The sequence below is a fragment of the Rhinopithecus roxellana genome, chromosome 17 (assembly GCF_007565055.1).
Source record: "Rhinopithecus roxellana isolate Shanxi Qingling chromosome 17, ASM756505v1, whole genome shotgun sequence".
Taxonomy (NCBI): Eukaryota; Metazoa; Chordata; class Mammalia; order Primates; family Cercopithecidae; genus Rhinopithecus; species Rhinopithecus roxellana.
In genome coordinates this window covers 26,342,196-26,357,247 of record NC_044565.1, presented here as the reverse complement: position 1 = coordinate 26,357,247, position 15,052 = coordinate 26,342,196, and the positions used below count along the sequence as shown (strand labels likewise).

The 15,052-nt window shown below is 49.9% G+C and overlaps 1 protein-coding gene across 31 annotated transcripts in view; it reads left to right on the top strand.

Annotated features, from left to right (window-relative positions):
• Positions 1 to 15,052, top strand: part of SFXN5 (sideroflexin 5) — a 133,387-nt gene that overhangs the window by 81,811 nt on the left and 36,524 nt on the right. For 25 of the 31 annotated variants that reach the window (XR_004054294.1, XR_004054293.1, XR_004054292.1 and 22 more), the window contains one exon: positions 3,453 to 3,543. Coding sequence is in view for 14 of the 31 variants with exons in the window: in XM_030920995.1 (XP_030776855.1) it covers positions 3,453 to 3,543 (91 nt within the window). In the remaining 17 variants the exon portion in view is untranslated. Of the gene's footprint in view, positions 1 to 3,452; positions 3,544 to 15,052 lie in introns of those variants that run through there. The other 6 variants (XR_004054306.1, XR_004054302.1, XR_004054304.1 and 3 more) reach the window with 2 other exon arrangements.

Sequence of the window (15,052 nt, the reverse complement as noted above, 5' to 3'; positions counted from 1 at the left end):
CTAGCTGCTGTTTGTGATGAGCTGTGTGCCATTAATACCAGCTGGTTCCCTTAAACAGGACTCACCATGCCAGGGAAAACGAGCTGGCATTCAGCGCCACCAGCCTCTTGGCTTTTTCATTTTAACGGGCTCTACCAAATGTTCCAGGCCAAAGGGCCCTGAGGAACCAGAACAGACAGGCTCTCAACCCCTGGTCTGCAGCCATCTTGGGTTCTTCTCAGGCTGTGGCTGTCCTAGGTGCTGCGGCAGTAAGACCTGGGCTGGGGCCTGGGAAGGGGTGAGGGTAAGTGGCCCTTTGCCTCTTCTGTGTCCATGCCCTCCCTGCCACTGGGCCCATCACTGACAAGTGGGCATTGTGACCTCACTGACTCCTTGTGAGCTCACAGCTACACACATGCCCAGGTCTCCTCCCTGCTTTGCTGGTCCCCAGCCCCTTTCTCGGTCTCAGGCATGTTGGCCATGCTCTCAGAAACATATGTGTACCGCACTAAAAGTCACCCTATCCATGCTGGGAGACCTGGTGACTTTCAGGGAAGGAGAGCCCAGAAGAAACCTGGGACAAGAACATTGTTTTCTCTCTTCGTTCTTCCTCCCTACACTCTGAGCTGTGCCAGTCCTAGCCAGTGGGAAGAATGGCCAACCAGGGAGGGGGAGGCTTTGGAGAGAGGGAGGCAAATGTGATGGCTACCTTTCCTCCTTTCCCTCCCACTGCTCTCCAGCCCTGCCTACCCCCAAGAGGCTGTCATGGGGAAGGGTCCCAGCCCCTCTGCTCACTTCCTTGAATGGCTCCTGCTCCCCGCCTCTTCCAGCACTTCCTGTATCTTCTTAAATTGTCATGCAGGATTTTGAACTCAGATCTTCTGACTTCTGGCTGCTGGGGGCAGGGATGGTTCAAGGGCCCTGTCTTCCCTGCAGGAGTTGCCTTCTGTTTTCCACTCATTTGGACCCCAGCCCCAAGGTGGCCATTGTCAGGGAGGTGCTTGCTATGCAGATGTGCCGTTCAAAGGCATGCAGATATGAAAGCATCGCTCCCTCAGGTGGGAGACAATGGGAAGGTCGAGAGCACTGTGGTTAGGAGCAGGGCTTTGGAATTAGCAGTCCCTGCGTTCAAATCCTAGCCTTACTTGCCTCATGACAGCTGTCTGTCCTTGGGCAAAATTGTTCAACCTCTCTGGACCTGTCTCTATCTGTAAAAAGGGCCAACTTGGTCTATCCAAAAGACTTGTCGTGGGGATCTCATTAAGATATTTCATGTGAATATGTGCTGAGTGGCCTCACGTAGGAGGTGCTTACTGACTTCTCCCAAGCCCCCTCCTCTTCATCGCTACTGCCCATCTGTGTGTCCTCCAGCCTCCTCCCACGCTTTCTCTCACTGCACTTTTTTGGGGGTGAGGGAGGCCATTTCTGAGTCACTCGCTCCTGGACTTGATGAATTCCATTCGTGTGGCGGGGGCAGCAAGGCCCAGTGTGAACCGGCAGCTCCCCAGCCCTGCCCACTGTACCACTCAAGTGAGTCCACGCCGTGATGCCCCTGGCTGCCTCCCAGCCTTCCCTTGAGCGAGCTGGGAGACCAAGGATTGGACTCTGAGGATCAGCCTGAGACTTAAGATGGGGGCTGTGTTCCCGAGAGCCCAGGGTGGGCATGCCAGGAAGCACTCTGGCTCCACGGAATGCTGCACTGCCCCGGGGCTGGCGGACCAGCACTTCCTTGTCTTCCTGGATCTCACAGTCGCAGCCTGGCCTGGGCTGTTTCTGCCTTGCTGCACCCTGCCTCAACAGCGGCAGGCACCTGGCAGCCCTGGAGGCCTTCCCAAGGCTCTGCGTCTTCCCCAACCACCCACAACATTAAGGCCAGAGCCAGGCCCGAGGGCACAGGGTGGCCTGCTGAGCCACCAGGTATGCCAGACCTGAGAGCAGGCTGCCCTGGCCCATGAGGCCAGGAGTCCTGCCACGGCTCTTCCCACGCTCCCCAGGAAAGACAGCACAGGGGGCTGGCTTTGACCACTGTCTGGGGAAGCAGAGGCCTCTGCAACCCAACCCCTTTTCTGGTTTCATGCATCTTGCCTTTTCTGTCTCCAGGCCTGCACTCATATGCATTTCTCCACCAGAAAGTCCTTTTCCTCTGCCTAGCCCAACCCCATCTTTCTCTCCTCCGCAAAGCCCCACTCCCAGCCTTTGTCTTCTCCATGCAGTCATATGTTTGTTGGTTCCTGCATTTATTCCTGAGTCACCAATTTATTGAGCGTGTACTATGTGCCAGTGAGTGTAGCCCTAAGTAGTGGACATACAAAGATGAAAAAGGTGCAGTCACTTCTCCTGGTCCGGTGACATCATGATTATATAGCTTCATTTATTGAGGTCTCTTATATGCCAAGCTCACACCCACCACTTTACATACATTCTTATACCAGCCCTGGGATGTTGTAGGTATTACTATCCCTTTTTACAGATAGGTAAACCAAGGCAGAGAAAGATGAAATGACTTACCTGCCTAAGGTCCCACTGCTAGTAAGTGACACTGGAGGTAGAACTCCTGGGCGGGCCCGAAAGAACAGGTGTGGACTGAGTGGAGGAGGGAGGCATCCCAGGCACAGGGACCAGCACTGCAAAGGCCCCATGACTGGAAGGCTACGGAGCATCTGATGAGCAGCAGTTCTCGGGGTTGAATGTGGGGTGTTGGGGGACTGGGGAAGTGAGGTTATGGAGGCCAAGGCTGCTGCGGGAAGGAGATGATACCTTCTCAGGCAGGTTGGTCATAGAGAGGAGCTGGTGTGGCAGACATCAGAAAGCCTGTGCTCTCGAAAGGTGAAAGAGCCTAGGGGATGGACTGGAGTGATGAAGACCCCAGCCAGGGGCTGGGGTGGGGCACCTGGCATCCTGGGCCAGATGACAGGTATGAAGGCAATGACAGTGAGTTCAGGACATCCACCTCACCCTCCATCCTGCCCTGAGCTACACTGCTTAGTCCTGCAGCCTGTGGGCAGGTGTGGGGGTCTCCCTGTCCTGAGCCCTTATGGTCTGGCTGGGCCCACACCTGGGTGTACCATGGAATTTCAGAAAGGTAGTGCTTAGGGCTAAGGTGGGAATGAGGCCTTCCTACACTTCTTTTATTCATGGAGTATGTATCGTTTTACCAGCAACTGCCACATCATCCCATCCCTTTTCTCCTCTGCAGTGTGTGTGTGTGAGTGTGTAAATGTGTGTGTATGTGTCTGATGCTTTACTTCTCCCTCTTATGGGCCAGTTGCCTGGGATGACTGGGCAGTGGTACTTTATGCAGCGACACTGGAGCTCTGCAACCTCAGGTGACGCTCGGATTAGGGGTGTGAGGTGCAATTGTGGGGAAAGATGACATCCCCCACTCTCTGCCCTTCCTCCAGTTCTGCGCCTCCTCCCACAAGCCACTGCAGCATCATGTACTTTTTCTGTGTTTTTATTTTTTTCTTTCAAAGGTGGGCCTTAATGTCCTGGTTCAGAAAGCCAACAAGTTCACCCCAGCCACCCGCCTTCTCATCCAGAGGTTTGTGCCGTTCCCTGCTGTAGGTAAGACCTGCACAGCACATAGACGTGTGGTGTGGGTGGGTGTGGGGGACCGCGGGGCTCCCAGCAAGACAGACGACCCTTCCACACCTCTCCTGATGCCCAGGGGGTACCCAGCTGGGAGAAGTGGTGCAAAATGTGTAGCTAAAAGACAGGTCACGGGGTTCCACTGACCAGCTCTGTGCTGAGATTCTGCTTTCAGCATAGAGGTTCTTAGCCTGGGGTCCCAGACCCCCAAGGGATCAGTAGACAGAATGCTGTGGATCCAGTGAGTTTGGTCAGAGAAAAGATTTACATTAACCTCTAACTGCCTTTTAACATTTCCTTCCATTACGAATGTAGGCAGCAAACCACAGTCAGAAGCAGGACCTGTGACTTTGTCACCAGTAGAAATCACAGATGTTTTCATGGCACATTACAGTTCTTACAGAGATCTTAAAATATTATTTATGATCAACACTAATTCATATTTTCTTTTTCTTTTGAGACAGAGCTTCGCTCTTGTCACCCAGGCTGGAGTGTGGTGGCGCGATCTTGGCTCACTGCAAACCTCCACCTCCCAGCTTCAAGCAGTTCTCCTGCCTCAGGCTCCCAAGTAGCTGGGATTACAGGCATGCACCACCATGCCCGTCTAATTTTATGTTTTTAGTAGAGATGGGGTTTCACCATGTTAGCCAGGCTGGTCTCGAATTCCTGACCTCATGATCCACCTGCCTCGGCCTCCCAAAGTGCTGGGATTAGAGGCTGGGATTAGTGGACATGCCTGTCCACTAATTCATATTTAATACATCAACTGATAGATCTTGTTTTTAATTCATTAGTTAAAAAGCACATCTAGGCTGAGTGTGGTAGCTCACACCTGTAATCCCAGCACTTTGGGAGGCCGAGGTAGGTGGATCACGAGGTCAGGAAATCAAGACCATCCTTGCCAACATGGTGAAAACCCATCTCTACTAAAAATACAAAAATTAGCTGGGTGTGGTGGTGCAGGCCTATAATCCCAGCTACTCAGGAGGCTGAGGCAGGAGAATCACCTGAACCAGGGAGTTGGAGGTTGCAGTGAGCCGAGATCACGCCACTGCAATCCAACCTGGCAACAGAGTGAGACTCTGTCTCAAAAACAAAACAAAACAAAACAAAAAAAAACATCTATTACTATATCACAATATTTTGGTAATTTCTTTCAGGATGATCCCCGTGATCCTATGTGTTTTGTTTTATGCATTTAGAAACATTATTCTGAGAGGGCTCCATGGGCTTCACCAGAGTGAAGCCAGAGTGGTTCCTGGCACAAGAGAAGGTTGGAAGCTTCTGCTAGTCTAGGTTTCAAGCCTTTGGTATTGAGAACAGCGTAAGGCAGTGCATAGTTGTCAAAAGAGAAGGGTAAACCAGTGCTTGAACCATAACAGCAGAGCTCCCCATCTGTGCCAGAGGACAACAACGGGGACAGGCCAGCACAGGGCATGAGGACTTGTGACCTCTGTGGTACCAAGGCACAGTCTGAAGAGCCGGAGTCAGACCCAGGCTCATGGTCCTGACCCTGATCATCATCTCCAGGGCCCTGCTTCTCCATCTGTAAAATGTGGGTACCAGTACCCACCTTCCTACAGCCCAGAGCTCTGGGAGGAGCAAGTGAGGCCACAAACCAGTTTCCACTGAGAGGAAGGTGCTTTGAAGCACCTGCAAAGCCCTGTGAGAGGCTGAGAGGTCATTGCTGGGCAGCCCCACCCCTGGATGACCCAGAGACTAATGAACTCCCAGAACCAGCCACCTGGCTTAGCCTCAGCCAGCCCAGATAATTGCTATAGCAACTCCACACTTTTAATGAACTTTCAGCTATTTCTGTCGTGGGCCATTAATGGAATAACCCTTTAGATCTGACTTCGTTAAGAGGCCTAATAAAGCAAACACGGCTGCCCAACTGCTGTTCCTGGCCATTCAGCCTGGAGGGTCAGATGCAGTCTGAGAAGGGGCAGCGCTCGGCTGCACTGGGCTGGATCTGGGATTCGGCCAAGATGTAATCTGTCCTTAGCCAAGCTTTAGATAAGAACTTTGCCGGCGGCCCATTCCAGCCCTACTGGCCATCTTGCTGTGTGACCTTGGAGTGGTCTTAACCTCTCTGGGACTGTTTTAGGAGGAGGGTCCCTGCTTTGGGTCTGAGACTTTCTGACCTGCCCCTCTTCAGACTCTAGTGCAATTCCCCTCCCCTCTTCTTTTTGGGAATGAGGCCTCAGCTGCTGGCACAGGTGCAGCCACTGTTGTAGTCTTGAGATCGTGAACATCCCTTGCAGCTTGCATAATGTGGTTTGCAGCCCTGACAGTCCTAGCTCGCCGGGATCCAGGGAGAGGCAGGCCCTCTGTGGCTTCTTCCTCCGCCTGGCTGCTGAGTCCTGGCTGGGTGCCTGCCTGCCTTCTGCCCCAGCCCCAGCCTCCCCTCCCACCACACAGGCTTCCATCTCTCTAGTCCCCATGTCCATCCCTCTCATCTGCAGGTGGGCACTTGCGGACTGCCCTAGTCAATGCTGACACAGTTTTGAGATGATTAGGTATGGCCCTTACCCACCAGGGACTCAAAAGCCCGCTGGTCCTCTCAAGGCCACTGTCCAGTCCCTGTACTTGGCCTCTCTTCACCTTATCCAGAGTATCCCTACGCTGCACTGGGTGCTGGCAGGGCCTAGGTCCTGCCTGGAGTTCACTCCAGCTCTCCGAGGCAGGCTAGGCCAGACCTAGCTGGGCCACTGTTAAAGGTGACCAAGAAGCTGGCTCAGGCTGTGCTTGACCTCGTGGAGGGTCCCCTGTCCCTCTAGGCTGCTTGCAGAGATGGGACTCAGCAGTGAGTGCACAGGGGAAGGTGCTGGGGAAATTGGCAGTGATCATATTTAAACCCCGTTGTTGGGATGTGAGTGGAGTTGAAGGGGGTCTTCAGGGTGATGGGGGGTCCTGAAGAGGCTTGTGCCCTGTGGTCAGAGGCCACATCCAGACTCTCACACTTCTGAGCAGGTTGGGAACTCAAGCTCTAGGGAACAAGGAAGCCCCAGGAGTCAACTTCTTCTTCCCAAGGCTCTGCCAGCTCCTCTGCAGGCTCCAGCCTGAAGCCTGGGAGGTGGGCTACACACTGCCTAAGAGTGGCCTGAGACACACTCACCTGGACCGCACACCAAACTCCACCACTCCCACCCCATTCTACCCACTGTCTCCTCATCTGGAAATAAGGCCTCTGACGAGACCCTCCTTCAGCCCCTTCCCACCAGGACCTCTGTGACTGCAGGCCTCCTTGAGGTTTGCAGAGCTCTTGGGTGCTGCACGGCTCCCCTCATATTCTCCAGCAGGCCTCTCTCCTCCCCCTCGGTTCTCCTCATTCTGTGCCGGGAGGGTCTGAAGGCAGAGCATGCCATCACCTTCTTACAGAAGAATGAACAAAGTCAGACTTGCTGAAAGTGGTACTGAGCTGGCCAGAGCCCAGGCCTCCCAGGCCCAGCCCAGGGCTATTTCAAGCCCTCTGAGATAACCCCTCACCCCTATAGCTGAGAAACTGAGCAGTGTGGCCCAGAGGCAGCCAAGGCTACGCAGTATCCTCCCTATTCTGCCTCCAGGTTCCTCCCCTAGTTTTTCAGAGTGTGTGTGCACACGCCTGTGTCACATGACTGATGCGTGTACACACACATGTGCTGAGTACGTGGGAAGCCCTGGGATGCTCACTGCAGCCATTTCTGCCCCCTTGCAGAGAGGTGGTTTCAGGGCGATGCTGTGCCTCTGGTCTAGAACAGCAATCGTGTGGGAGATCTCAGTTTCCATTTATACTTGGAGATGTTAGGAAAGACAGTGAGCCCAGGAGCATGTGTGCTGGCATCGGAATCGATTGGGGACTGGTAATTAATTTGCTTAGACCTTAATTAATTCTCCAGTTCTTTCTTATTTGTGGACTGTCACGCCTAATTGTGTTCAGGAGCTCAAGCTCAGAGCGGGCCCTCTGTTAATTGACGTATGGTTGCTGCGAGGTGAAGTTAATGGTTTGGGAAGCTGGGCAAACAGTGTAATTAAAGGTCAGTAGAAGAGGCATTGGAAAAATACACACCCCCAGGTCCAGCCACCAGTCTCTGTGAGCAGAGTCCATTCCAGGGGTTGCCGGCCCCACAGGCTTCTTGATGGGCCTTGGGGGAGGGGTACCGGGAGCAGTTACCAGCAGGAAGGAGGGCCAGGTCCCAGGTCCCAGAGGGGCAGTGGCCAGGGGAATAGACACATCTTGTTGACAGTAATGGGTGGGGCAGGGGCTTTAGGGAGGTAGAGACTGAGGTGTTGTCTCAGCAAGCACATCTATAAAGCTGACCCTTTAGACTCCGGGTAGGTGTGGGCATGGGGAGGGCAGGAAGCCCTGAAGGTCACTCCAGGCTGCCTGGCTGCATCCACTCGAAGCAGGGAACAGGCAGTGATTGTATCATGTGCTCATCAAGACCCCCAGCTAGGCCCTGAGCTCCCAATGAGGGAGGCCCGAGCCTCGGCATCAGCCAGCTGCTCCTTCCAAGGAGAACAAGCTTCCTGCAGGCACCGGAAATGCCAGCCTCAGCAGCTCCTTGCTGAGAAATGACTTCTTCCTGTGCCGTCCCCAGCAGTCTCTTATGTTAAATGTCAGAATGTATTTTATTGCCATGAAAAGATCTGTGTTCACTGGTGAATCCGTCGCCCAGGGTGTCCTGGCACTGTTTGGGAGAAGGTCTTCTGTTCATTCACGGGTGCGGCAAACCTGCTCCCCGATGTCCACGCCCCCTTCTCCCCAAGGCCACACGGGTGTTCTCCACTGCTCCCCCTTTTCCCCAAGGCCACACGGGTGTTCGTGTCATTGAACCCCTCTTCTCTCCACTCTCCCCCTTCGTGCTCAGTCCACCCTGCTTTCTCCGTCTAGGAGGTGGCCATGGCAGTGCTGCCCAAGTCTGGAGGCCCTACCCCCAGGTCAGAGCTCAGCTCCCCAGGCCTCATCCCCTGTAAGCAGGAGGCAGCAGCGTGCACCTGTGGCAGCTTTGCCCTGGGCCCTGTGACATCAAGGTCAATGGTGCTTCACATGGCATCCACGCCCTTCAGGCACCTCTGGATGCCAGGAGTCCCTTCTTTGACCTGCCCTGCTCTTGCCTCTCCTGTGCCCCACTCTAGCCCTGGAGAATCCTGCCATCCTCCTCTCCTCCCTCTTGCTGGGCCCTGGGCCTTTGCATGTGGCCCTGATGTCTGGATACCTGCTCTTCCCACTACCTCAAGCCACCCTCTGCCCTCCGTCGACTGCCAGGCCTTTGTGAGTCGGCTCAAACACCATCTCCTCTGGAAGCCCTCGCTGGGAATCCCAGCCAGGATTAGACGGCAGCTACCTGTGTGTGCCGATGTCTATCTGGGGACTGCCCATGTTGTTTCCAAGCCTGCCTCCCCCATTAGACAGTGAGTGCCCCAAGACAGGGACTGGATCTCATCTACCACCACCCTCAGCCCCCTCGGTGCCTGACACACAGTCGGTACTCAGTGTGGGTTTATTCGATGATCAAACGAGTGCTTTGGCACAAAAGGTTTGAGATGAGGCATTCGCAGCAGAACCTCACCCTGATGACAGTGGTGGCCAGATTCTGTAGCTACCTGGACATTTATTCTGGACCTTTCTCACTTTTTAAAGTTGGTTTTGAGTGCTCTGTTTTCCTGTATACGTTTTTACTGTCACTGTGGTCCACTCTTAGTCAGTGGGCCTAGGGCGAATGACCAATGAGCTCACCCCTTTCCAGATCATCCTGGGCAGATTATCCAGCCTTTCCAGGCCATGGTGGGCCCATCTATAAAATGGGATACTAGTATTGCTAAGCAAAGTTTTCATGGGGATTAAACATGTCAGTTTCCCAGTGTAGCATGAGCACCTATTAAATGTTGATCCTCTTCCAGCTCCACTCTGTTCCTCCTGCCCCAGTCAGGGGTGGCACATTCCTGCTATCAGGGAACTTGTTCTTTGGGGGTAAGAAGTGGTTAGATGTTCAAATGGCACAAAAAAACCCACAAAAGTTCCAGTGATAAGGGCAATAAAGTTTTATAGAGGATGAAACCCATTCGATAATTTCTCTAAATCACCTTCCATCACCTCTGCGATTTTAGGAATCTAATATGAACTGAATTATGTAGGGAAAGGGTGTTTGTTGAAAAAAGGGGCAGGATAATTAGATCATGTTATCAAAGGAATATGTGGGCATGGTGGTGTGGATTGTGAGGAGCCATGGAAGGCTGGGCTGGGCTGGGTGCTGGAATCGGTGGCAGCCTCAGAACTGGCATGGGCCCCTGGTGTGTGTCAGGCCCCAAGAGGACACAGGCAGTGGGTCCAAGGCAGCCAGAGGGAAGTGTCTCGTGTCCCAGGGCTCTGTTTTCAGTTTCATTCCCTTCAGTTATTTTGACTGCCTTGGATGGAGGAGGCCTGTGGCTCACATTCAAGAAACAGGGACACCAACCTGGCAGGGATTGTGAATTCATGGGCAAGAGCACCAGGATCTAAAAAGATCTGTCGAGGTGGGCCGATGAGATCTCACAAGGTTTGATGTAAGTCTTGCTGTTCAAAAAATGTAGGTGCACAAGTGATAGGGTGCCAAGACCTGACTTGGCTGAAGTTCTCAAGACAGAGACCCAGGAGTCTCATGGGCCGTGTGTTCAGAATGGGTCCCTGGTGTGGCATGTGCCTCTGATGATGCTCACTCAGATTTCAGCAGCATTACTAAAGATAGAACACCAAGAACAAAGGAGTCTGTTTAATTCTGGCTGTACACGTCAAGAGTAGCTCTGATAAGTGGTAACGCCACAAGAGTGACAGGATCTTCTGAAAAAACTGAGAGCCTGTTATTGAAATGAACTGCCTCACCCCTGGATTTGAGGGAAATGTCTGATCAGCAGACAGGCCCCAGAAGTTGTGAGGAGCACTCGCACGTGACCAAGGCACCTGTTTCCAAGCAGCTTGCTCGGGAGCTGGCATACAGTAGGTACTCCATAAGTGCTTGTTGCATAAATGGCCTTCCAGTTCCAGGGTTTTGTAATTCCTGAAATCCAGAGGGTAGAGACGCCCAGAGGCAGAGAAAGTGGGGAAGTGTAATGTGGAGGGAGGGAGGGGCTATGCAGGAGGGGAATGCAGAAGGGAGCAGGGGGCCTGGCTGGGCTGGGCTGGCCTGCTGGGGAACAGAGGAGGGCATGTTGGCGCTGTGAGTGTTAGCTTGGGGTTTGAGCTTTATCTTTGGTTTATGGGGAACCATTGAAGAATCTCAAGCTAAGAGGCAGCTGTGATAAAAAGAGGCTTTTTTAAAAGATGGATATGTTAGCAGGAATCATATTAAGAAATTCCAAACTTCCGAGTCAGCCTGCACCTAGACTTACAGGCTGATTTTTCAGTCCAGAAATTCCCGGTCCTGAGTCGGTGACACTTCAATATGGATTGTGAAACTCTCCCCAAATTCTCAAGCTACTTAAAAGAAAATTTGTGCTGCTTGCTTAACACTGCCTCTCAGATGGAATAATGGGGACTTTTGTGAAATCGAGCAAATATGAGGGCATGCATCCTTATTTGATAATCATCACTATCTTAAAGGCAGAGGGGTTGTATTCTGCTGTGATTCGAGTGTGAGAGAGAGAGTATGTGTGAGTGTGTAAAGGTGGTAATATGCCTACATGTATATTTTCAATGCATAAAACTTCCCCAGGCAGGGACGTGAGAACCTGGCTACGATGGTTGCCTCTGGGGAGGGGGTGAAGCTTAGGGTTGGGAAGGAGACTTACTTTTTATTATTACCCCTTTTACACCATTTGAATCATTGACTGTGTTGCCCACAACGGTGGAAGGAAGGAAGAGAGGGAGGGAGGAGAGAAGAAAGAAGAGGGGAGGGGAGGCCAGCGTTACCTCCCACTTCTTGCAGATGAGAAAGTAGAATCTGGAAGTACTTAGTCCAACATCAGTCTTGAGCCAAAATAGCAACTGAAGTTTCATGCTTGCTACTAAAGTGCTTGTTTGTTTATTTTAATGAAAATGGCTCTGTTTCTTTCTGATAATACATAATAGAATAAGCAATCCTACTTCTCTCTCCAGAGTCATTTAGTGTGTATCCCTCCAAATTCAAGTTAACATCTAAAAGTATATGAATCTCTGCCCATTATATCTATATATAGTGTAAATATGTTTATATGAATGTAATTTAATACAAATGGGTTCATATATATATACATATATATATATACACTATTCTGTAAACTGCTTTTTAACCTCACAGTCAATTTTAGATGTCTTTCCATGGCAGTCAAAATTCTAACTTCTCCTTAATGGCCACAATAGTTTGTTCCATGGCTATTTTCTATTTATTTATTTATTTATTTATTTATTTATTTATTTATTTATTTTTAGACAGAGTCTTGCTCTGTCACCCAGACTGGAGTTCAGTGGCATTATCTCGGCTCACTGCAACCTCTGCCTCCTGGGTTCAAGCGATTCTTCTGTTTTGGCCTCCCGAGTAGCTAGGATTATGGGTGATTTTTGTATTGGGGGTAAGAGGTGGTTAGATGTTCAAATTTTTGTATTTTTAGTAGAGATGGGGTTTCACCATGTTGGCCAGGCTGGTCTTGAACTCCTGACCTCAGGTGATCCACCCGCCTTGGCCTCTCAAAGTGCTGGGATTATAGGCATGAGCCACTGCACTTGGCCTGTTTTTTTAATTACGAAATTTTTCTATTAACATAGAGAATTGAAGAAATAGAGAAAGAGAACATTAGATACACTCAAAACCCTCCACCTTCTCGATTCTGGTTTCTTTCTCTCCCCACAGAAGGCACCAACCTGGAGTTAGTGTATGCTTACCATTTAGGTTTTATATTTTAGCATATGTGCATGTATCATAAGCCATCAATTGTATTGTGCATGAATTTTTTAACTGTACTATACTGTACATATCCTTTTGAAGCTTGCCTTTCATTGTGATTTTGAAATGTATTACGTTAATACATATACATTCATTTCAGCTGCCATAGGCATTTGTACTCTGTGGCCATCCACAGGTGGTTAATTGGGGACATTTAGGTTGTTTCCAGTCTCTCATTATTATACAGTCCTGCTCTAAACAACCTTGTGCTCTAAACAGCTCACGTGCACATGAGTAAGAGTTTCTCCTGGGCAAAAGTTTTCAAACCTTCCTCTGTATTATAATCACCTGGGGAATTAAAACAAAACAGATCTGGGCCCTGCCTCAGCTTTGGTTTCACTTGTGCAGCCGGTGCTGGGAAACTCCAGGCCAGGGTGTGTAGCCAGACATGGAATGGACACATTAGAGGGTATGCACGTTTCTAGCTTTATTAAATATTGCCAGATGGGCATACGGGCGTTTACTCAGCCTGCAGGGTATGAAGTTTTGTTTCCCTACATCCTCTTCAATATTTGATATTATCGATCTCTTAAAATTTGTGTTCATCTGGGCCGGGCGTGGTAGCTCACACCTGTAATCCCAGCACTTTGAGAGGTTGAAGCGGGTGGATCACCTGAGGTCAGGAGTTCAAGACCAGCTTAGCCAACATGGTGAAAACCCATCTCTACTAAAAATACAAAAATTAGCTGGGCATGGTGGTGGGTACCTGTAATTGCAGCTACCTGGGATACTGAGGCAGAGAATTGCTTGAACCCGGGAGGCAGAGGTTGCAGTGAGCCAAGATTGTGCTACTGCACTCGAGCCCGGGTGACAGAGTGAGACTCCATCTCAAAAAAAAAGTAAGATTTGTTCATCTGAACTGGTTTATTTCTCATTTTAATTTGCATTTTCCAGTTCCCAGTATGGTTGGGAAACTTTTCTTAACTTTATTGGACATTTGGGTTTCCAAACAGAAGAGAGAGCAAGAGGATATCCTTATTTCATACCATCCACAAATTCAAGATAGATTAAATGCCTAAATGTGAAAAGTAAATTAAAACCTTTGGAAGAAAATATAGATGAACACTGGAGTAGGGGTAGAGTTTCTTTTTGCTCTTTTTTTTTTGAGGCAGAATCTCTCTCTGTTGCCCAGGCTGGAGTGCAGTGGTGCAATCTTGGCTCACTGCAGTCTCCGCCTCCTGGTTCAAGCGATTATCTTGCCTCAGCCTCCTGAGTAGCTGTGACTACAGATATGCGCCACCACACCCGACTAATTTTTGTGTTTTTAGTAGAGATGGGGTTTCTCCATGTTGGGCAGGCTGGTCTCGAACTCCTGACCTCAAGTGATCCACTCACATCGGCCTCCCAAAGTGCTGGGATTACAGGCATGAAGCACGTGCCCTGCCTAGAGTTTCTTAACAACACAAAATGTATCTGCCAGGAAGAATTCTTTATCTGACTATGTATTAAACTATATGACAGAAGACACCATGTTGTGAGAAAAACAAGTCACAGGCTGGGAATAGCTATTTGTAAACCCTTTAACCAATGAAGTTTAGCCCCAAAACCTATGAGGAACTCCTGCAGATTTTTTTTCCTCAGATCTAGAAACCTAACCTTGATTATTAGTAAGATTGGGTTCATGTTTATTAGTTTTTCAGTCTTTTATGAATTGCCGACTCATATATTTTTCTATGATTTTGATCACCGTATATTTTTCTTAATAATTGTTAAAGCTCTTATACATCATATGGATTTTTTGGCTGAAATTAGCACCAACAGTTTGTGTTGAGGGTTTAAATAATAAGGGAGTCTATTACTTTACAAAGGGCGAGTCTCAGGTGGGGCATCCAGGGTGCTTCCCCCAGTGCTGCTCTGCTGGCCTCCCGGTGGGCTTCATCTCAGGCTTGTGGAAGATGGCGGCAGCAGCTCCAAGCATCACATCTGGACCCAGTGTCCAGAGGACAGGAGGCTCTACCTGCCTCCCACCCCTTCTTAGATGGGAGGAGACCTTCCCCAGAAGTCCCCAGCAGACATTCCTCATTGTCTGAAATCGGGTCACATGCCTCTTCCTCGATCAGTCACTGCCTGTGGGAGGATTATTACTATTAGTTTGGACTAATCTCAGGGGGGTGGAATAGCTCTTGGGAGTCAGTCACTATGACCCTCCATAACTTAAGATTAGTAGCCCTTTGTTTATCATATGTAATAAATATCACTTCCCAGGTCCCCATTTCTTACAGTATAGTTTCTAAATCAATCTTGAATGCTGCGTTTCTAAGATGCCTGAGTTATAAGAGGTATTAACATAATAGCCTTTTAGAAGAGAAGAGAACTATAGTTAGTGTCCATTGGAAGGAATAAGCAAGCATTCACTTACACATTCAATACAAGTCACTTTCTTTAGTACCACAGAGTTGGAGTCTAAGCCTCCTTCACATTTTCTTGTTCTTTTTTGGGCATTGGTTTTTAAACACAGCATCGTGGCCACCACTGCTTTTTGTAGTCCTGCTTCTAATCTCGACTCCTTTAGCCCGTTTAAGCTGAATGGTATAATTTCAAAGCATATAAAAGAATATTGGGAATTTTTGTTTGCATTTCTGATTTGGTTATACTTGTATCTCATATTT